Here is a 23,780-nt window from a genome sequence, read left to right on the forward strand (position 1 = left end):
TTAATATTGCAGTAAGAGAAGTATAACTTCTCATTTTAGAGCTGAGGACCCTCAGGCTTAAAATGACCAAGTAACTTGCCCAAGGTCTAGCAGTTGGTGACAGAGCTAGAAACTGCTCCCGTTCCACCATCCTGCCTTCCAGCATCCTCACCATCCTGACAAAACCCAACTCAATGCCACTCCTTCATTACGCCTGCTCCGGTCTCCTCAGCCTGTGAGCTTTCACTCCTGTCGATCCCATGGTGCTTGCTTCCGACTTCTCAAGGCGGATACAGCTTTGTACCAGTCATCAGTGTTTAAAAGAGCTTCAGTTGAGCACCCTCTCTCAGTGTACCAGGCCTTGCCGCTTACATAAGGTCTCACTTAATCCTTGGAACACTGCTAGTTTATGTTCTTGTCATTCTGTCCCCCTCTCTCAGTGAGCTCTAAGCGCCATGGAGGACAGGGAGATTTATTACAGGCCTTTGCCTCCTCCACTGCCCCTAGCACAGGACTTTGCCTAAGCTACGCACTTAACAACAGCTGCATTTATAAACCCTCAATGCAGGCCCCTGGGGGGAAGAAAGTCAGGATATACTGAAGTCTGCGGGAGGGGAGCCGATTGAAATGAAGGGTGGTTCTGCTGGTTCTGTTTTTACCCTCCTCTTTTGTTTCTAGCCAAAGGACACTCTTGCCAGTCTCTGTGATGCCAGGAGGACAGGGCCCCAGCCTGGATAAAAAGCCAGAGTAGGTATAATTCCGGTTCTTGTCCTTATTTAACCTCTGGCTCTTTATGCTACTCTGCTTGGACATAAATGCAATAACTAATAGGTTTTCCATGGAAATGTGGCGTTACCAGGGAATGGCCCATTCTTTTGGCTGCCTTAGTGAGGCAGAGTTGGTGCTACAGAACTTTCTCACCCACGTGTCACCTTGGAGCCTTAGGCAAGGTTTCTGTATTTGGTGCCTCTCAGGAAGCCGGTGAGTCCTGAAGGGCACCTCCAGGTCCCACTGGTTTCATTCCTCTCCCGCTTCTGCTTCTGTGCCCTCAAGTGCCATCCTCCGGCCACATTTTGGTGTGTGGTACTGATCAGAATCTACTTGAAAACATTCTCCTTCAGGGTTGCAGTAAGTTGGTTCCAGAACAATTGTGGTTTTAATACAAAATCTGCCTAATCGGTCCCAGACAAGAGATTTGGTGCCCAGACTGCGGAAGAATCCACTCATGAGACCAAGGCATAACCAGCTCTTCTCAGTTCCGTCTCATGGCCATGGCATGATGGCAGACTAGAACGGTGTGTGTGGAGAGAACTCAAGCACTGCTGGGGGCCTCCCCAAGACATCTCTCTAGGCAGCAAATGGATGACGAAGCTGTTAGGTGGACAAAGTCGGTTGCAAGGAAAACACTCCCACTTGCTTTAGAAAATCAATCCCTGTCTCCATCTAAGACATTCCTATATTTTGGTGGGTGGCAAGAGAACCTCTCACTTGCAACTTTCCCTCCAGGACAAAAGTCAGAGGTCAAGATTCTGACTCTCTTCAAGTCTAAAGAGAAAACAAGATGAGGGAACAATAGAAGGGTAAAAAATAAAATGAGATGTCACATGTGACTTTAGGTAAGCCTAACATCTCTGAAAAGGAGATAAAACACGTATCTTCACCTATATTTAAAAAGCAAAAAATGCCAAAATGGAAACTACCAGGGCACTTTGGGAGGCAGTTTTAACAAACCCATCCGATCTGCAAGAATGTTTTATTTATTTATTTTTTTTGAGACAGAGACTCACTCTGTTGCCCGGGCTAGAGTGCTGTGGCATCAGCCTAGCTCACAGCAACCTCAAACTCCTGGGCTCAAGTGATCCTTCTGCCTCAGCCTCCCAAGTAGCTGGGACTACAGGCATACACCACCATGTATGGCTAATTTTTTCTATATGTTTTTAGTTGTCCAGCTAATTTCTTTCTATTTTTAGTAGAGAGGGGGTCTCGCTCTTGCTCAGGCTGGTCTTGAACTCCTGAGCTCAAACGATCCTCCCTCCTTGGCCTCCCAGAGTGCTAGGATTAGATGCATGAGCCACCGCGCCCGGCCCTGCAAGGATGTTTTAGAGAAACCGGTTAGAGGTGCTGACACATAGATCACTTTTAAGAAATGCTACCCTCCAAATGCATGAGGAGTCCAAATACATTGAACTAATGGTCCCTCTAGGAAGAAACTTGTCACGTGGTAACTTAGCTTTTCATCTACATAAACTATTATAATCATCTAGGAAAGCAATGGTGATCACTTCTATTTTCAGCTGCTTGAGCTATTCATCATTCTGCAGAGGCACAAGCTACGTCTTTCCTGATTTAAGGCAATTCTACGCTGTTGGGAGCCTAGTTCTTTGGTTCACTGCTTTGACTACAAATGCAGGGCCCTTTTCCTCAGATGGAGGAATTACATATCATTTGGTTTATTGGCTACTTTTTTCTTAGCATTTTATGGCCTCCATGAAGCAATAAAAATACCTTGGACTTTGACAGACCTGGGTTTTGATCTAAGCCCTGAAATTTATTGGCTATATGATTTTGAGTTACTTAATCTCAATCTCATTTCTAAAATGGGGATGCCTACCCTACCAAAAATCATGCAAGTCTGGACTTCCACAACAAGCACAGCCGTCATTTCTGCTTCTTGCTGCCTCATTTGCTACAGTACCTTAAACTGACCACCATAAATAGGGTCTCACTGTCACCCAGGCTGGAGTGCAGTGGCACAATCATAGCTCACTGAAGCCTTGAACTTCTGGGTTCAAGTGATGCTCCTGCCTCAGGCCCCTCAAGGGGAAGAAAGGCATGAGACACTGAATCCCAGCGGGAGGTGAGCAGTCTGAAATGCAAGGTGGTTCTGCTGTTTCTGATTTTACCCTCCTCTTTTGTTTCTAGCCAAAGGACACTCTTGACAGTCTCTGTGATGCCAGGAGGACAGGGACCCAGACTATCTGGATAGGAAGCCAGAGTAGCTACGATTCTGGTCCAGCCTCCCACGCAGCTGGGCCTACAGGTGAGCACAACACCCAGTTAACTTTCTAAAAAATTTTTTTTGGTAGAGACAGGGTCTTGCTAAGTTGCTCAGGCTGGGCTCCAACTCGGGGACTCAAATGATTCTCCCACCTCGGCTTCCCAAAGTGTTAAGATTACAGGCGTGAGCCCCCTGGCCAACCACCTTCATTTACTACTACTTGGCCAGCTGATTTTTATTATTTTTTAAGACAGGGTCTTGCTCTGTCACCTAGGCTGAAGCACAGTGGTACAATCATAGCTCACTGCAGCCTCAAACTCCTGGACTCAAGTGATCCTCCTGCTTCAGCCTCTTGAGTAGCTGGGACTACAGGTGCATGCCACCATGCCTGGATAATTAAAAAAATTTTTTTTCATAGAGAAGAGGTCTCACTATGTTGCCCAGGCTGGTGTGAAACTCCTGGCTTCAAGTCATTCTCCTGCCTGGGCCTACCAAAGTGCAGGGATTACAGACTGGATGCACTGCCTCACCCTACTGGGCCTGGTTTAAAAGACTAAATATATAGGCTGGGCACAGTGGCTCATGCCTGTAATCCTAGCACTCTGGGAGGCCGAGGCGGGTGGATCACTCGAGGTCAGGAGTTCGAGACCAGCCTGAGCAAGAGCAAGACCCTGTCTCTACTAAAAATAGAAAAAGATTAACTGGACAACTAAAAACATATAGAGAAAAAATTAGCTGGGCATGGTGGCACATGCCTGTAGTTCCAGCTACTTGGGAGGCTGAGACAGGAGGATCGCTTGAGCCCAGGAGTTTGAGGTTGCTGTGAGCTAGGCTGACGCCACGGCACTCTAGCCCAGGCAACAGAGTGAGACTCTGTCTCAAAAATAAATAAAATATATATATATATACACACACACACACGTACACTTTTCTTTTTCCACAGATTTTCATATCAGAGAGAGTTAATGCCACTGCTGTGTAAAACTTGACCATGGTGTTGGATGCAGTTTGTCAGTTGAGTCTGTACCATAATTAACATGCTATGAGGGAGGGGGAGACTGAAGGCAAAGCCCTCCTCCGCCTGGGAGGACTGAGTGACTTCACAAAAAGATGGTGCCATATAGAACTGAATCTCATGCTATAGGAAAAATTTCAATGGGAAGAGGGAAAGGAGGACACTCGTAGAATAGGAATTTACAGCAAAGCCAAGGTATGCTTAGTAACAGTGAGAAGAGGGAGGATAGGGCTTATGTTTAAAGTTTCTTTCATCCTAAGGTTGCTTTCTTACCCATTTTAACAATCACCTTAAAAGTTCCAGGAAACCCCACATTCTTTTCTTCTTAATCAGGGTTTCAATGGTCATCACACTACCTAGGGGAGTATTTCCCTGCAATTTAGCTTGGTACTACTAAGGCAGAAAGCATTTGCCTACTTTCACAGGTGCAGCTGTAAAAAATTTGTTATTTTTTATTGTTTTCTGTGAATGAGTTATGTGCAACTTGAAAAACAGATCTTGCAGCTCCCAAGGTGAAGAGACATGTAAGTCACATCTGCTTCAGGAAGCCTGGGCTCAAAATTAGCGTGAGTTAAATACAACTCACATGGTAGTTAATGTGTTAACAGTACCTACCTGCATTTACTAGCCCCTGAATAAACTTCAGACTTTTATGTTAGAAGTTTATAATAAAATTTTATGGAGAACCATAGGTAGACGACCTCTACTGGACCTATAAGCTTGGCTGCAGCAAGACCGAAATGGCTGGACTAGTACTTTTGAGCAATCCCAGGCCTTGGTGAAATTTCTCAGCAGCCCAACTTCCACTGGCAAAACCGAAGCCTTGGCGCCCTCTCCTGGTAGACTGGTAATCACAGCCAGACATGCTTCTCAACTGGGAACAGGCACGCATTATGTGCACAGAAGCCACAGGATAAACATGGCATGTTTTCCTAGATCATCTTTACTTGAAGATTTTTTGGGAGAAAAAAGTAGGCAATGCAAAACATTTTTATATTAAAACAAATGCAGATAATATTGAATAGTATATAAAATTTACATCACTTTTTAAGACAAGAGACATCAAAGACAGTTCAAGCTAAGCTACCCATGAGCTTCAGGTTGTATTCCCAAACCCTGGGGGAGGGAGAACCCTGCACGCTCATTCTAATATTACAGGTGCTGCTGCTTTGACAGAGAAGTCTCAGAAGCAGCAAATTAAGTGCTTATTCATTTGGCAACATCCCAGTGGGTTATTTAAGTAAGTGAAACCATAGGCTTTCTCATTTTAGAGCACTTTAACCTGCTTTTAAAAGGCCTGAGTAAATAGGAGCTTTATGCTTGAATTGAATTTTATTTCCTTCTAAAGTGATTTTTTTCCTCCTATAAATGTTTGTTAATATGCCTGACAGTATGACATGCGAGGTGGTCAATACCCTAAGACCACTCTGGACTTAAGCCCACATTACCAGATGTGGAGTTACAAATACATTTTCCAAGGTTGTCATCAGGAACGAAAAACAAACTACTCACCTTCCGCAACAATAACAAAAAGGTAAAAAAAATGAAAAACTGAAGAACAAAAGGTTACATACAATTAGAACTATATAACGATGTAATTTAGAGATTGGTGAAGACTTAGCTCCTGGAGAAGGAGACTACTGCTGCAGTATTTGCTTCTCATATTTTAGGTGAAAACAAGAACTTCTTCTGGGGAAAAAATAAGCCAGTATACATTTTCTTTCCAAATCTTGCTTATTTTCTACCATTGTCCTTTTTCTTTGTTGTTGGTGATACTTTATTACTTTGCAGTAATAGACTGAAGGTGTGGATATCTCATAGAGATTTTCTAGGGTAATTTGGCAACATATTGTCTTTTTTTTTGAAGCATGAGAGACAAGGTTAATCAAATGTGCTCAGACACATATAACAGGAGGCAGACTCTGGTGGATGCTGCTGAATTTCTAGGGTCTAGTCAAGAAAAGGTCATTCATAACCTCCTATATAGTTTGCCTTATTAATTTTCTCAAGTTTTACAAAATTATTTCTTTCTTCTTGGGATTCTACTCTTTATTTTACAAAGCCTTAAACTGAGACTTAAATCACATGACAACCTGCCTCTACCTTTAGGAAAATACAACCGTCTTCTTTTTAAGTAAAGTAAGAATCTGTAGGAAAACCATCCCATTTCAGAATAACCAAAGGGGAAATAGCAGTGGTAAATTATGTTGTGCTGAAAAAAGAACAAAAAAGGCAGACACCAAATACCTCCATTTTCCCAAGATTAAATGATTATTAAAAAAGCGCGCCACACTGTATAGAAATCAACATTCTCTCCCATAATTCTGTGCCTCTGGGACTATAGAAATGTCACTGTCCCTGCCCCACATCTTCAAATTAACATTCTCAGGTCACAACAGTAAGTCTTCCCAAAGGGGACCTTCCGGAAAAACAAGCTATTTCCTCGGCTCATATTTCCCTGGAAAGAAAAATAAACACAAATAAAGTCTAGCATGAAGATGATGTCAGCCAATCCAAATCAGCAGAGAGCTCCAACTGGATATGTTTCTGGGAGACATGTCTAAATGACCAGGACAAAACCGGGATGATCCCTACAGAATAGGGTGTATTCTTTGACAGGGTGAGCTACTGTGGAACTAAATAACTACAATTTCTCCTCAATGATGAGGCAAGAATTTCTTTACTTACTCAGATAGATAGAATGCCCAGTGTGGAATCTGGCTTTGGACTTTCTAGCTGGGTTATTCAATGAGTCAATATATGTAAAGCACTTAGAACAGTGCCTAACACTCACTAAGTGCTAGCTTTTATTTATTGTTTAATGAAATGATCAGGTTTCCAAGGAGTACCTACAAAATCTTACAATTAAAGTAATAATTGAATATGCTCTGAAGTGTAAGTCTCAGCTATCCCAAATATGGCCTGTGTGACCTTGGGTTACATAACTGGCACTAAACCGCTCTAAACCCCAGTTTCTTTGTATGTGAAATGGGATGATAAAGAATAGTACGTATCCTTATTTAGTTATTTTGAGAATTACATGAGCTGACACATGGAAATCTCTTAATACCATGTCTGGTATACAGCAAATGCCCAATCAAGATTTGCTGTTGTCTTAAGCACCTACAGGATCAACTATTCCATAGGTAAGGTACGTTTAACACCATAACCCATTTTCTGTCTGCTTTCTTCTTGTAACAGGGGGTTAGTTAGAAAGTAGAGAAGGAAAGTCTATCTTTCCTTTTAAACAGGGATCACACTAGGAAGATGTTGAATAAAGAGTGTAAAACTCAGAACGAAACCGAGAATGTTCATGGCAGGTCTGTACCGAAATTAAATCTTTCAAGTGTCCTGTTTGGATTTGCAGAGGGGCTTGTTGGGCACGCATGCTGCGCAAAAGCAAACACAAGCGGCATTTGGACCTTTTCATTCTGAATTCAGACTGGGGGAGCCTGAGCTCTGTGAACAAAGGCCTTTCTCATATGTATCACTATTGCTATAAAATAACACAACAAAGAGCTGCTTTATACACTTTCTTCTGCAATCCATTAAAAAGTGGTTCCCACTCAAAGACAGCTTTAAACTGATGGCCATTTTAAGCGATCTTGTGCTAAATTTAGCCCACAGCCCATTCTTTTTTTTTTTCTTTTTCCTTGGGAGGTGGGGTAAGATATGAGTCTCGCTATGTTGCTCTGGCTGGCCTCAAACTCCTGGGCTCAAGTGATCTTCCTGCCTCGGCCTCCCAAGTAGTTGGGACTACAGGTGCGTGCCATTGCACCTGGTCATTATTTTATTTTTTAATAAAGCTTTGCATAGATCAAGAATTTCTGGCTGCAGGTTATACACCTCACAGCAATAAGAAACTACACAAGCTGCAACAAACAAGCTGCAGTTTGAACAAAATCATCCACTAATAAGACTCTAGAAGTACGAGACCAGCACTGTCAACAACACCGTGACAAATAATTTGTCATATAATAATTTCTCATTTTTCAATTTCCTCATCTATACTATGGGGAAACACTTGAATATACAAGGAGATTCTGAGTTTAAAATAGGTGAGTTTGGGAAAAAAAAGAGTCTGAAATCAAGGCCATGATTTTAACACCCAGGGTAATTATCTACCCGGACCTTATTTGTAACTTGAATGTGATCACAAAATGGCTTCTAGACCATCACACTAGGGGTTCTCACTTCTTCATCACCCCTGCCGATGATTTCTAAGCATCACAACAAGAGTTAACATGGGATTCCAGAGATATTTAAGAAAACAAATAACCAAAACCAAATCCAATGAAAGAAAGAGAAAGAAATACCTCCTTTTGTAGGCTGCACCAACAATCTAGCCAGGAAGTATATATTGGGGCGAAAGGAGGAGACCCACCAGCAAGCCTGAAATAGAAAAGATTAGCTATTCACGCTGATTATTTATAAAACATTCTCAAGAGTTTGATAAACCTTCATCAAAATAGCCTCCCATATAGAAGGCTCCCCCCAGAGGCAATTTTAGTTTTAATGGAACAAATTAAATGGAAGCAAGGGAAAGATGGAGTATCCAAAAGGGATTTCCTCCCCTGTATTTAGGTTTCGATCAACAAATAAAGTTCAATCTCATTTTCTAAAACATTTAGGTTTTTCATTTGTGAACAGATGAAACTCTAAATATCAAGTATAAGATTAAAGAGCAGTGAAAAGGGATTTAAAAACTAATTGGTATTCACAAAGAACCTAAATGTGACAACAGGTATAAACAGTGATGACTACGTGCTCCTATTCCGGTATAACCCATAATCACGTCCTTTTGAAAAAATTAAGGAATATGACATTTATCCTTCAAGGATGCTCTGGGCTAAAACATGGTAGTTGCTCTACAAATCAGAAAACAGAATGTAACATGTTGAAAACTCTACATAGCGACATGTCTAATGATATATTATGTCAGGTACCACAGGGAGAAAAATTTTGAATTAAATCAAAAGGCAAAACTTCTGCCCAACTCAGCAGGGTCACCTGGCATCTAGAAGTTGGAGATCAGGCCGGGCGCCGTGGCTCATGCCTATAATCCTAGCACTCTGGGAGGCTGAGGCGGGAGGATCGCTTGAGCTCAGGAATTCGAGACTAGCCAGAGCAAGAGCAAGACCCCGTCTCTATTTTTAAAAAAAAATTAAAATAAAAAAAAAAAAAAAAAAAAATATATATAGAAGTTGGAAATCAATGGTGTCTACCACCAGACTATCACCTGCCCTCCCCAATCAGTTCAGGGAAAGCTGTCAACACCATGGTGACAAATAATTAAATACATAATGGTGTCAATGGTGTTGACAGAAACTTTCCATAGACTAAATTTCCTATTTCTCTCTAAAACTCATTTTCTAAAAAAAAATAAAAACAAAAACAAAAAAACTCATTTTTTCCATGAAGCCCCTAGGAAAACAGGGACAGGCTGTCATTTAATCCAGAACACACCTTTTATCAGTTTCATAGAAAAGAGAATAAAGACTTAAAATAGGCCGGGCGCGGTGGCTCACGCCTGTAATCCTAGCACTCTGGGAGGCCGAGGCGGGTGGATCGCTCGAGGTCAGGAGTTCGAGACCAGCCTGAGCAAGAGCGAGACCCCGTCTCTACTAAAAATAGAAAGAAATTATATGGACAACTAAAATATATATATACAAAAAATTAGCCGGGCATGGTGGTGCATGCCTGTAGTCCCAGCTACTCGGGAGGCTGAGGCAGTAGGATCGCTTAAGCCCAGGAGTTTGAGGTTGCTGTGAGCTAGACTGACGCCACAGCACTCACTCTAGCCCGGGCAACAAAGCGAGACTCTGTCTCAAAAAAAAAAAAAAAAAGACTTAAAATAAAGATGTGAAAACAGAATAATTTGATAATTATCTTACCCCTTTTAAAGCAGCTTTATTATTTTCATTTGTATGAATGTATGGGGTATCTCACCTTTTCCAGGACAGGACTTATACTATTGGCAAGTGTGTATTAATTATAACTACTTGAGAAATGTTATTTATGCCCCCCCCCCTTTTTTTTTTTGAGACAGAGTCTCGCTGTTGCCCGGGCTAGAGTGCCATGGCGTCAGCCTAGCTCACAGCAACCTCAAACTCCTGGGCTTAAGCGATCCTTCTGCCTCAGCCTCCTGAGTAGCTGGGACTATAGGCATGCGCCAGCATGCCCGGCTCATTTTTTGTATATATATTTTTAGTTGGCTAGATAATTTCTTTCTATTTTTAGTAGAGACGGGGTCTCACTCTTGCTCAGGCTGGTCTCGACCTCCTGACCTCGAGTGATCCACCCGCCTCGGCCTCCCAGAGTGCTAGGATTACAGGCATGAGCCACTACGCCCGGCCTGCCCTTTTCTATTCTAAAAAAGATTATGAGGTGGCTGCTTATAAATACAAATTGAGGCTGCTGCTACATGGGGCATATAGAGGAAAAAATTAGGAATCTATTTTTGTAGAGACAAGATCTCACTATGTTGCCCAGGCTGGTCTCAAACTCCTGGCTTCAATCCTCCCATCTCAGCCTCCCAAGGCGCTGGGATTACAGTCATGGCCTACCACTCACCATGGTCTTTAGAAACCTAACAATAGCATCTACTGTATCTTTCTTTACCAAATTTCCACCAGGACTGCTCTGCCTGCCAGGCATACAGGCAGCCAACATCTAGGATAAGAAATGCGAAGTACTTACCCACAGTTGTTGACAGCCATAAGATTAGACACAAGCACAAAGGGATAGGTCAACATACTGGCAAAAAACTGTAAAATGGTAAAAAGATAGCTAAGTTGTTGGGTCATTCATAGTCTTCTTTATTCTCTTCTTTCCTCCCCCTTAAAGGCCTAGCGCCATGTGGTCAAATACTCCAACACTGGTCTTGCTTTCTCAGTACCCCTGGAAAGACTAAGTTACACATTTTTGAGCTCGGAAATGCTTCTTCCTCCTAACATACCACTATGTCCAACATTGTAACAAAAGGCCTAAAGACTTCTCTTACATTGTGACTGAGTCTTCATTCAAGTCAAACTCAACTACGTTATTCAGGGAAAAAGTACACCCCTTTAAAAGCTGACTAGCACCAAACCACATGGGCTGTTATTACTGCTGCTTTGAGGCCGGAGCTCTGCATCATTCTTACCTTTGACAAACATTAACAAATTTGAGGGAGATTTCCCAGGGAGATATCTGGTTCTCTTAAAGCAGTGATGACACAGGCCAGATTTGAAAGAACAACAAAACAAAACACAACTATTCCTAGGAGGTTAAAAGGATTAAAAAAAAAACTCACTCCTGTGACAGCTTGGGAATAACTCTTCATTTCATTCATGGTAGAAACCTAAAACAGGAAAAGAGCCTTAAGTTAATTGTCTACAACTGTATCAATATGCTCTATCTGTAAATTATCAGTTTCTCTGACAGCTTGAAAATTAACTGAGGATATAATCATAAAAAATACTCATGAGAATAAAAAGGCACTGATCAAAATGATCAACCTGATTCAACATTAATAGACAAATTCATATTAGACAAGTCTAATATGAGGAACAAATGTAATATCCTCAGGATTTTAAAAACAAAACATGAGATTTGTAAATTTTCCCATGTCTTAGAAATATAATCCCTGGAAAACTATATTTACAATATCTCCAAGGGACAATTCACTACTTCTGTATATAGCCAGCTTTGTACCAAATGCTTTGGAGAAGATCCACCTCTGTACTCAAGATTTAGACGGATTCAGTCACATACCTCTTGGTGTGTTCAATTTTTCACCATGCTATGGACGTATGTACAAAGAAGCCCTACAATTGCTAAGACAGGAGAGACAACTTCTAGATAAGGTGGATTCTCAAAACCTCTCAGGCTGAGGTTTCTAGAAAGCCCAATCTGGGAGTCCCCTTAACACTCCAGATTAGAAGAAAGCCTCAGATGTACCATAAAGCTGTCCTTCTGCTTCATCATGTCCTCTAAACCTAGTTATCAACAAAGAAGTGATCTCCTTAATGCCCTGAATAGTGACCGGGCCAAACCTCTTGGGTATATTCTATCACACCTTAGGGACTTTTTGGGTGCATCTCTCTACAGTAAACAATATGGGTCATTCCATTAACCTTTGAAAATTCGACTGGTAATTTTTACCTATATAATGTTCAATCTGGCATGTAGCAGACTGTTGTTTTACTTTAATGCTAACCTAGCAGCCAGGTGAATATAAAAAGGCCAGCACCAGCACATGTCACCAAGGTCACAACCTACCCCGCTGTCCAGTGCATAGGTATTGACGAGGTAGGCCAGTGAGTTACAGAGCCACAAAGAAATGATGTCACCTAGGAGGCGAGGAACAAGACCCCTACATGAAAAAACAATAAAAATAGGAAGAACCAAAAAATGTGATCAGTAAAAAGATAATCTACTCAGTACAAATACTTCTCAATTAGAGATTTCAAAACATTCTAGGGAACTGAAAGAGATCCCAAACACCAGAATCAAGCCCTCATACCTAGTTCCTTTTAGTTAACACGGCTGTACTTTAGGCTGATCTCTAATGACTCTGGTCACCTAAAATGCAGGTCAGCTATCCTCTCTGAGCCCATGCCTCATCTTACTATTAATAACTATAAACAGGGAGGCAAAATGTTTATGCCGCACCTTGGGGAAGAGACTTAACTATGGTTTTGTTCAACTATCCAGTGTTCAAATTTGGCAGGGCAAAAGACGAGAAAAACTACAAAGTAAAAATAGTCCAAGCACAGATACAGATGAGAAGCACCAAAAACATGGCTCTAGGATGTGAGTGACCTAGGTAATAGTGGGAAGAACATCACCCCGCAGACTGAAGACCAGGGTTCAAATGCCAACTCCATCATTTATCAGCTACGTGAGACGCAGCAAATGAATATCCCTAAGCATCACTGTTTTTTAATCTCTAAAATTTTAGAGACTGACAATAGCTGTCCAGCCTATCTCCCAGAGTGTTTATTTATTTATTTTTAGAGATGCAGTCTCTAAAAAACCCTGATGCCCAGGCTGGAAAGCAGTGGCTATTCGCAGGTGTGATCCTGGTGCACCAGAGCCTCAAACTCCTGGCATCAAGTGCTCCTCCTGCATCAGCCTCCCAAGTAACTGGGACTACAGGTGTGCACCAGTGCACCTTGCTCTCCCAGCGTACCTATGATACTCAAAATCAAGTATGTGGAAATAATATTCTGGTTTCTCTTCAGATCGTATAAATCTTTTGCCTTTTACTGAAGATATCGTGGAGAGGAACAACTCTGAGTCTTTGACCAATTTTTTGAGGTCTTGTGCTCATAGGGCTTATCTTAGTGTTTAAAACAAAAGTACGTGGAAACACTCTGAAAATTAAAAGGGACCATTTAGTTAATGCAAAATTTTTGTTAATAGAATGAGTACTTGCAAAGTAAATTCAAGCCCTGCAAAAACTTATTCTCTTAGCATAACGAAAATACATGTTAAGATGATTTTCCTGGCTAGGTGTGGTGGCTTATGCCTGTAATTCCAGTACTTTGGGAGGCAGAGGCGGTAGGATTGCTTGAAGTCAGATTGAGACCAGCCTCAGCAACATAGATACTCCATATCTACCAAAAAAAAAAAAAGAAGCCAGCATTGTGATACACACCTATAGTCCTAGCTTCTCAGCTATTAGGTAGGTAGGAGCCAAATAGCTAGGTCTAGGCAGGAGGCTGAGGCAGGAAGATAGCTTCAGCCCAGGAATTCAAGGCTGCAGTGAGCTATGATCATGCCACTGCACTCCAACCTAGAGGGAGAAAGTAAGACTTGGTCTTTCTTAAAAAAAAAAAAAAAAAAATTTTTTTTACTATTTTTCAAAAATTAATTTTCCTCATTTTATTAACTGTATATAATTGGGAGCTTACTACAAGGGTAGAAATTTGGAATTAATGTATCTGTTAAAAAAACAAATTCCTTACTTCAAATGTTTTAAATAACTAGAAGCAAAGGTTCGGGATCTTTACAAGAGAGTTCAAGGCAGAAGAAGCCTAAATAGAGCTTAACAAAAAACAAACCCAGGGAGTACATTTTCCTCAGGGATTAAACAAAGATTTGCTGTCCTTATTTTTTTCAGGAAAGTTTTCTACTCACACAAATATCCCTTACACACAAATCAACATTTACTCACGCGAAAAATCCTAGGATGCCCTCTTCCCGATAGATGGTTACCATGGAGTCACAAAGTCCACTAGGTACACAAGAAGGAAAGGTACAATACATTAAGATTATTTTGCAGCTATAAACAAAAGAATTTCAATGACCACTTTGGACAAGGTCAAATTTATAACCCCCTTCCCGCACACTCTTCTAGCACCCTCTCTTTCAGCAAAGATAGTTAAACTTGAAGTTAGAAGTGAAGGATGTAGTAATATGGAGTCAGGGTGAATTTGGCTTCAGTGACTCTGCAACTTACTCTGAGATCCTGGGTAGGCTCCTAAACCTGCCTGGGTCTGCATTCTCCCATGTTATTGACTTTTGTGTAGATTAAATGATAAAAGATTATGAATTTATATACATGTTCTATAAACTCTGAAGTATCATAAAAATATAAAGTACTATTACTCTAATACTTTGATTTCAACAGATCTTAAGTATTTGAAAACAAAAACAAAAACACTTACCAGTACTTGGATTCTCTGCCAATGAATTGTACCATAGATCTCAGAGTGATTACTGTGGAACACAGAGAAAAAACTTTCAGAACTATGTTGAGGCCAGGCATGATGGCTCATGACTGTAATCCTAGCACTTTGGGAAGCTGAGGTGGGAGGATTGCTTGAGCCCAGGAGATTGAGATCAGCCCGGGCAATAGCAAGACCCTGTATCTACAAAAAATAAAATCAACTTAGCCGGGAGTGGTGGCATTTGCCCTATAGTCCCAGCTACTTGAGAGGCTGAGGCAGGAGGATCGCTTGAGCCCGGGAATTTGAAGCTGCAGTGAGCTGTGATGATGCTACTGCACTCTAGCTCTGGCAACAGAGCAAGAACCTGTCTCAAACAAACAAACAAACAAACAAGCAAAAAACCACACTATGTTGAGATAGGTTTTGATGCTCGACCAAAAAAGATTTTATCAAATCTATTTGATAAAAGCCAAAACAATAAAACAAACAAAAATCATGCAGGCAAGGTACTTTAGTCAACTTCCATATCAACCTATCTAAGGGGTCAGGAGAGATCAAGTCATAAAAGAAAGATAAGAAATCAGATTCCAGTTATCAACTGCAAACATACCGTGGAAGGGATGTGTGATGAGGGTAGCAGCAGATCGAGCAATCATCTCTCGAGTTGTCTAGAAACAATCAACACACACTTCTGAAATCTAAATAAATGACACTCAAACTCCTATGAGAAGAAACATGGGTGGATATTATGTTACAGTATAAGAAAGTGAACAACACAGCACTCCTGCCCTGGAGTCAGGAAGAGTAGCTTGAGGGGGATATGAAATAATACACTGTCCTTCTATCATCCCTTTCACTCACGCTTTCAATCTTCTGTTAAGTCACTTCTCAAAATTTCTCTGCAAAGCAGATTTCTGTTATTTTCTCAATTTTACAGATAAGAGAAAAAAACCGCAAGGAAACAGGGAGGGTAACCAACAAATAGTCACCAAGTTGAAATGAAACTATCAAGCCTGTATTGAGATTACAAAATTGCTCTCTTATTGTGAGTAATTTTGGAGAGAGACTGATATCTGTGCTAGACAAATGTCAGGTTCCATTTAAACTATACCAACATCAGGAAGAACAGAACTACTTTTGATTTGTTTTGCAAACACAACCCAATAACTGTGTGGTTATCCTAAAGCTACTCTGTTTATCCTAATTTATCTTTCTGGTTTAGAATTCTATAAGGAAGTAATAAAGAAAATTTAATTACAATCTTGGAAGATAGTTCCTGGGGTTGCAAATATAGGTCCTGTCATTTGCTTTTGCATTTTAACATTATCTTCAGTCACTGAATGAAGACACCCCTCAACCGTCCTCCAATGGCAGTTTTAAGAAGATCCTATGGGATAGGATGGGCTCACTAAAGTTAAGAAAATGCTAAATATATATTAATAACACGTATCCCTACTTTTAAATAAACTTACTTCATGAAATTTATAGTAAACAGAGCTAATTTATCTGGTGCCTAGTAATATTTGTTTTGGAATATATATTTTAGAAGGTAGCATTTCCTGAAAAATTGTGACTTCATCACTGACAGACAATGTGAAGACTAAGAAATAAAAGGGCAGTTCTAAAAGCTAGGCACAAAAGAAAAGCCAATGGCAGAAGATGGGGTGGGAAATGGTGATGAAGAGTATTTTAGAGTTAGTTAGAATAATGTCGTAAAAGCATTTCCGGATAGATAATATCCAACATACAAAAGGGCCTGGTTGCTATTTTAATAATTTTGTGCCCGAGGTTTTCAATACTATTCAAAGATTTCCAGTAGAAGCTTCTTCAATTTTAAAGATGGAGTGAGTGGGCAAAATGGGTTTCCTTGAAAGCCATCTATTCTTAACATTAAGTACTGTGAAGTACTGCTCCTCTCTGTTTTTTATGTTATACATGTAGTAAAGCCCAAATTAAATTGAAGGTTTAATTTCATTTGGGGACAGACTCTGAACACACAGGCCTGATGATCCTAACTCCACAGTCACCCCATGGCAGACAGTCTGATCTATGGAAATAGTGCGGGATATAATTCATCTCTTACCTCCTTGATAACCCGGTCAAAGGAAGATGAGACTTCTTTCTGTACATTTCCAGGTCCTAACTCCTGGAAATCAAAATCAAAGAAAACAGAGATCTTGATGGTTTTAAATGGAACTGTCCAAACTTGTGGCCACCCCACATGCCAGCACTGAGATGAAAGGGAAACTGACTGCTTGGCTTTGCTCCTAAAGGGGCCCAAACAGCAATAATAACTTGCAAGGGAAAAGCACTCATGCTTAGAAATCAGCTCCAACGTACCTCACCCTTGTCACACTCCTGGTAATGCTACAGAAGAAAAGAAAAAAGACGATTAGGGCTATTCCGATGTCATATGAGAGAAGACACAAAATGAAAATTCTGCTGGCAGAGAGTAAAATTAAAATAGCTTTAGCTTTTTTCTTCCTGCAAATCTCCAGCTAACTTCTACTCCTAATTAATCAACTGGAAATAAGTGTCTCCAAGATGACCCTGTTGCTAAGTTTAACGTATTGGTCAGCTGGAGGAACAAGCAAGTGCTCATGAAAATGCCTATTTAAAAAAAGAAAAGGAAAACAAAAAAGAAAATCTAAGAACATTATTTACTAAACACATTTAACAGAAAATAAGTTAGTAAAGATGTAGCCTAAGGTTCCTACTCTTCACATAGAAAAAGCAGAGCCAATACCAAATTAGGACAAGACTCTTTTCTTCACTGCGTAAAACAAAAGAACTGGTGTTACGCCTGAACAGCTGAAATCACCTCACTTTTCCTTTCGTATCTGTTCCTAAAACAAGCAAGAGAAAACATTTTTTTTTTCTCCCCTAGAGAAGAGACCATGAATACTGCCAAAGTCCAGACTATATTGGAAGATACATTATTTGTATGATATTTTAGAAACAGAATGTAGACTAGGTGAAAATAAAAGAATCAGACAATTGAGCTACTTACTGCTAACGACCAGTTTTATTATTTTTCAGCCACACCAAATTTAAAAAATAGACAACACTTTCTTTTGTAAAATGAATTGTGCTTTATAAAAAAAAATCACAGGCAAGAGAACAAATGTCAAAATTAAGCAAAGTGGCCAAGTATGGTAGCTCGTGCCTGTTATACTAGCTACTTGGGAGGCCGAGGCAAGTGGATTGCTTAAGGCCAGGAGTACGAGACCAGCCTGGGCAACACAGTGAGACCTTGTCTCATCTTTTAAAAAATCAAATTAATAAAGATTAAGCAAACTGATGTCTTTTGGCCCAATTCCACGTCCTTGGCAAGAACTAATTCTACTAGTTGCAGGCCTCTTTAAAAATTCTTACTCATGTCTAGACTTTGTTTTTTACTCCATTGATAAAATTGTCTATCTGTCTCTTCTACATCATTCTGAACATATTTCAATTTAATTCTTGTTCAGATACACAGAACTCTTTCTTGTAAAGGTTAAAATTTTCTCAGCCCTGAATATGTCTTTCTTCTTGACTGTATATGCAGATTTTGATAATAAGTATAGTACCAACACCATTATATTTCACTGGGTTACATCTGAAATACATTCAGGCTACCTGGATACCTCAAGATAGTCTTACTGTTCCATTTCATAAAGGAAGTTGGTCTCAAGCAGTAATTTTACTTTTGCTCTAAGTCTATACATAAATCTCTTTGACTAGATGATAACTGCCTTTCCATATGTAAATCTCACTAAGGTAACAGCCACGCTATCACTGAACCCAGAGTAGAATATGGTTGGAAAAGAGTAGAATCAATCACCAACAACATGGGCCCATTAAGACTTCATCACTCTGACCGACAGGCCACCTGAAATGGTGCTTTTACATTCATCCACAGGGTTGACAATGACAAGTATTGAGAATAACAAAATGACTGATGGGAGACACAGCCTCCATGTGAAGAGCTGGCTGAAAAACCTCTCCAATTTGAATCAATGAAAGCTGAAGGGAATTTAAAATCCAAGCCAATTAGGTCATGAAATTGTTTAACAAAATCATGATTTTTGCTGGAATAGAGCAGAAGACTAAAAAAAAAAAAAATCATGATTTGCTCATCAGATGTTAGATGTTAAAAAACATTAGAATTGGGGACTATGTTAAAGGCTTAAAAAGTACACGGAGGGTAGTTATGAAGTACTGTTTAAATGAGTAGCTAGGAAACATTTAAAATTTAACACATCTGCTATATCGTATAGGCTGAAAATATTATCTAGATGGTCAGCATGCACTCCAATATTTTTTAAGAGTTACAGCACAAAGGATAACATATCCTTGGTGCCAGCAAGAGACAGATTAATGAACTAAAAAACTCATTAGTTTTATATTCTCAACCACATTCATGCTGCACAACATTCCCTTCAAGTATTCTCAATGGTATAGAATTCTTATTCATAACACCTTTATAAATATAGCACAGGGAAATTCCGTCTGCTGAAGCACTTTCTAAATACTAAGACAGCCTTAAAGGTTAATTCAGTTTGACTTACATTGTAACAGGTGCCACTGAGAAACCAGTACAATCAAAATTATATTATAAGCTTACGCATTAGAAGTAAAAATAAGCTGGCAAAACAAAAGGATCACTAAGAGAGAAACAAATGTAACTCAGCTGTTTAAAAAACATTTTATGCAACATCTCAAGCATACAGAAAAATTAATAAAATTAATTCACTGATGCATCCACCACTGAGGCTAAACAGATGTTAACATTTTGCCATTTTTTGGCTTAAGATGTCTTGCCTTCTTAAAATAAAGTGTCACAGATAGACTTGAAGTTCCACCTCTCATCCCTTCCCCTTCCCAAAAGTTAACTAATACCTTGTCTTGATGTACAATTTGGTGAGGCTTTTTTAAAACTTTAAAAGTGTATGCACTATAACACACATACAGAATAGTGCACACACACAAATAAACAATGCAATAAATAATTAAAAGACAAACATCCAATAGCCATGACTCAGGTAAAGGAAAATCTTTGCCATTATCCCAGACCCCAACTTGTGGTCCCTCTCCTTTTCCTCATAAATAACCACTATCCCAACTTTTATGTTTACTTTGTTATTTTTTAAAAATAAGTTTTTATTTATTTATTTTTTCAGGGGAGGGAGCAGGGGGTCTTGCTATGTTGCCCAGGCTGGTCTTGAACTCCTGGGCTCAAGCAATCCTCCTGCCTCAGCCTCTCAAGCTTGTGCTACCCTGCCCAGCCTAAAGTAAGCTTTTAATAGAAAACATTATAGTAGAGTAACACTAGAAATAAGAAGAAAACAACTTCAGAAAAAAAAAAGTATGATTTAGCCAGCTTCTTTTTTCCTTCAAAGAAATAAACTAAGCTATACAGGTGGATCAAATAAATACATTTAATTTCTGCTCAGAACGACTGGTTCTGAGGAAGAAGGTCGTGTGGATCAAATCAATTACTACATTCTGCACAAATTCATTCCCCTTGCTTCCCAGCAAATAGATATTTTAAGAAAAATGTTTTTCAAGAGGAAAAAAGGCCAGAGTTACCAACATTGTTGAAATTGGTCTTGATCAGTGGAACAAACTGCACAAAAGGTAAGCAAAATCTATGGGAAGATGAATTGATTTTCCTCTTACCTGTAACACTTTACCATGGACTACAGTCCCAAGGACTCCTGAACACAGTCTTGGAGTTAAGCCTGTGAACAAGCCACGCCTCCCATCGATGCTGGCAATGTGCTGAGCTAAGAACACAAGTCAGAGATTTAAGTTTAAAAAAGTGGACACATAGAAATTTCAAAAGAAACATGCCTTCTATATATTTTCTTTTCTTTTTTTTTTTTTTTGAGACAGAGTCTCACTCTGTTGCCCAGGCTAGAGTGAGTGCCGTGGCGTCAGCCTAGCTCACAGCAACCTCAAACTCCTGGGCTCAAGCAATCCTCCTGCCTCAGCCTCCCGAGTAGCTGGGACTACAGGCATGCGCCACCATGCCCGGCTAGTTTTTTTTCCTATATATATATATTTAGCTGTCTATATAATTTCTTTCTATTTTTAGTAGAGATGGGGTCTCGCTCTTGCTCAGGCTGGTCTCGAACTCCTGAGCTCAAAGGATCCGCCCACCTCGGCCTCCCAGAGTGCTAGGATTACAGGCGTGAGCCACCGCGCCCGGCCTATATATTTTCTTTCAGTAAAAACTCCTGCCTATCAGAGTCCTCAATGTCATCTAAGCCCAAATAAACCAAAGACACCTACCATAACAAAAGAGACCAGGAAGTTGACACACTTGCCGCCCAAAAATATTTCGTCCTATTGTCGGAGGAAGAGGCTCATATCCCACCTTTAAGAAAAAGAGAATTTATCACTATTGCTTAATATATTATGTTGCCTAATATATTAGGCAATATTTCCAAAAATGCCTTGCTTTCAAGGTCTTGAATAAAGAACAAAATTAGGGTTATAATTTTTAACACAAGTACAAATGCAGTTAAGTTTTCCAAGGCAATGATGAAGTATCATTTTTGTCAGTTTTTTGTTCTGTCAGCTGATAAGACTGGGTTCAACAAACTCCAACTTTCCTTTGGTTCAAAGTCTATGAAGTAAACCATGAGGCAGAGATAGACTATACCAAACTGAAAATAAAATCAGGGAACTTTTGTGTTAGGGAAGCTGTGGTACTAAGGAGGCTCAACAATATTTTCTAAAGAAAACCTAGAGCGTTTTTTATATTTGAACAAAATGAGAAGACACTAAGCAGCATAAACTGCGTATTTTGCTAGCTAACAAAACACTCAAAAGGCAAATACAGATACAGCTGGATAATTTACTTAGGAAATAATTACAAGTTAAGTTCACATTAAATGAACAGACTGTTACAACTAAGGTCATTTTCATTTTATAAAGTTAATGATTACCATTTTTATTACATAATATAGTCAGGATCAGTAACGATAAAGGGATATTCGAGAGAGTGAACTCTGTAGGACGTAGTTTTGACTCTGTTGCTGTGAATCTTAATCTGTCCTATTAAATAACTCCTGTCTGAGCTCCCTGAAAGTGCTACCATGCAACTATTTTTAAAACAAAGTATTTGGGAATTTCACCAAAACCCTTGAGATACTTAGCAACACAGAGATGTGAAATCAGAAGTAAGGATATTCAAGTTTTTGAGGCAAGGGCTCTGAATGTCACTAGAAAACTCTGTCTCATGGAGAAATATTGAGCAGTGGGTTCGCACTAAATGTACTGCAAATACTGTCATCTCAGACGCTATGTAGCCCCAAATAAGCCAATTCTGTTTTAGATGTCATGGCACATTCGATCAAAGTCTCTGCTCTAAGTTCAAATAATTTATTTTACAGTAGCCTTTTACATATGGAATCTGAATTCATATGGTCAACTGAGCAACAATAATTTGGTTTACTAACAACTCAAGAATAAGAAATGTGGCCCTCCCTAGTATCCTGCATATTTTTTACAGAAAGTTAGATCGGTGAGGACAGGGGTTCTAACTGGCACAATGTAACACTCAATGTGTCAACACTCAATAAATATTTTTTAAAAATGAATGACCTGACCAGCACGGGGAAATTTAGAAAAGCAATTGAAAATACTTCCTAAGTCTATCATCTGGCCAACCTGCTTGTGAATATAAAATACCATCTAAGAATTATTTTACAGTAGATTAGAAACTAACACCTACATTTAAGCTCTCTAAAACTAACTCTTTCAGCTTAACTGATTTCCAGGTCAGACCAATGTGATTTTCATTGTCATAAGCCACACGGGCTGCTGCTGGAGAGCGCTCGGAAATTTGCCTGAGCAGCCACTTCAGTGTCACTTCTGAATGAGCTCCTTCTGTTTATCTGGTGCTCTGTGGGTATCTGGTGCTAAAATCTCGGAACCGAAAAGCAGCGGTAACAGAAGCAAACAAAGAAAAAAAAAAGGGAATAAAAAATAAAATGTTGGCTCCTCTCTAATTTCAAATTTGCCTTCAACTGAGTATTTCATATCTTGTATTTGAGATTTTTTTTTTTGAAGTGGGGGAGGAGAGTCGAATGCTAATTTCAGAGGGGCGAAAGAGGAGGGTTAGGAAACCCTCGGTGGAGACCGGCCAGGATCAACCTCAGGGAAGATAAAACAAAGTTCAGAGGAGATCCTGGGCAGGGCAGGGTGGCAGTTGGGTGCGGGAGAAGGAGAGGGCCTCCAGCGCCGGGCGGGGAGGCGAGACCTCGGGGAGGCCCACGAGAGGGGCCGCGGGACGGTAGAAGTTGTCCCTGCGGGGAGGGAAAGCGCAGCAGAGAAGGAACAGCATCTCGGGAGACTGAAGGGCCCGCAAGGCTGGAGCTGATCTTTAGGCGCCACGGGCAGCGGCGACCGACCAGGGTGCCGGGCGGGGAAGGGAACAGCGATGATTCGTACCTGGATGAGCACTTTCACGTACATGAGAGGCTGGGACAGGATGGTGAGACCGGAGCCCAGGAGCACCTGACTGGCGGCATCCGCCATGATGGCACCCGCGGACGGACAGACAGACCGAGCCACCAAGCGAGTCGGTCCCGGATCACGTGCCAGGGCCGCCGGCTTCACTGGCTCGCCCGCGGCGCGCGCACACGCACGCACTAGCGCCGCCGCCCCGCCCCGGCCCGGCCCACCGCCCCGCCCCGTGAAACGGCAGGCGCTCGCGAGCGGACGCTGGGGCAGGGGCGGGGCTGACGGACCAGGGGCGCATGCGTCTTGTGGTGGTATCCCCGCCCTGCGCTAGCAAAGAGTTTCTCTTGCGCGTGCGCAGGCCGGAAATGTCTGGAGACGGAAGAATGGGCGTGGCGGGCTCGGGTGACCCTGACTGCAAAGGCAAGGTCAGAGGAATGAAAAGAATTGGAAGGGATTATTCTTTATGCTTCACGTCTGCTCTTGCCGTTTGGCCATCATCAACATAAGATTCAAAAGGTATTCAGCATCAGAGTCGTAACAGTCAAATAGCCGACAAACACTAGATGACTCTGGTATGAATAGTGAATCTGTCTGCGAGTTGCTCTTCGTGCATTTATTCATTCGATTAATGTTACCTTCTCAGAAATGCCTTCTCCGACCACTCACTCTATCTAAA

At 40.7% G+C, this 23,780-nt stretch overlaps 1 protein-coding gene and 1 non-coding gene across 3 annotated transcripts; one reads left to right on the forward strand and one right to left on the reverse strand.

Moving 5' to 3' along the window:
• Nucleotides 1-4,903: 4,903 nt before the first annotated feature.
• On the reverse strand, nucleotides 4,904-23,304 carry MTCH2 (mitochondrial carrier 2). 2 transcript variants are annotated; one of them, XM_069471392.1, is made up of 13 exons: nucleotides 23,093-23,304; nucleotides 20,927-21,011; nucleotides 20,312-20,418; nucleotides 16,991-17,017; nucleotides 16,734-16,796; nucleotides 15,261-15,318; nucleotides 14,648-14,699; nucleotides 14,155-14,214; nucleotides 12,255-12,348; nucleotides 11,287-11,334; nucleotides 10,692-10,759; nucleotides 8,309-8,384; nucleotides 4,905-6,450 (listed from the first exon to the last, which is right to left on the reverse strand). In XM_069471392.1, exons 1-13 carry the CDS (start codon nucleotides 23,177-23,179, stop codon nucleotides 6,364-6,366), a joined length of 912 nt encoding a protein of 303 aa, XP_069327493.1. In that variant the 5' UTR covers nucleotides 23,180-23,304; the 3' UTR covers nucleotides 4,905-6,363. The 2 variants fall into 2 exon arrangements, with proteins under 2 accessions (XP_069327494.1, XP_069327493.1); XM_069471393.1 differs by lacking the exon at nucleotides 16,991-17,017 and having other exon boundaries at nucleotides 4,904-6,450.
• On the forward strand, nucleotides 13,200-13,314 carry LOC138385504 (U5 spliceosomal RNA). The gene has a single exon (XR_011233739.1). It is a non-coding gene; the product is annotated as a U5 spliceosomal RNA (small nuclear RNA).
• Nucleotides 23,305-23,780: the final 476 nt, after the last annotated feature.

The sequence above is a fragment of the Eulemur rufifrons genome, chromosome 6 (genome assembly GCF_041146395.1).
Source record: "Eulemur rufifrons isolate Redbay chromosome 6, OSU_ERuf_1, whole genome shotgun sequence".
NCBI classification, from domain to species: Eukaryota; Metazoa; Chordata; class Mammalia; order Primates; family Lemuridae; genus Eulemur; species Eulemur rufifrons.

Coding starts and splice junctions, on each gene's coding strand:
- MTCH2 (XM_069471392.1), bottom strand. CDS start 23,179: ATGGCGGATGCCGCCAGTCAGGTGCTCCTGGGCTCCGGTCTCACCATC. Junction 14,700..15,260: donor CATCACACATCCCTTCCACG/GTATGTTTGCAG, acceptor TGTGTTCCACAG/TAATCACTCTGAGATCTATG. Junction 11,335..12,254: donor CCTATGCACTGGACAGCGGG/GTAGGTTGTGAC, acceptor TTCCTGTTTTAG/GTTTCTACCATGAATGAAAT.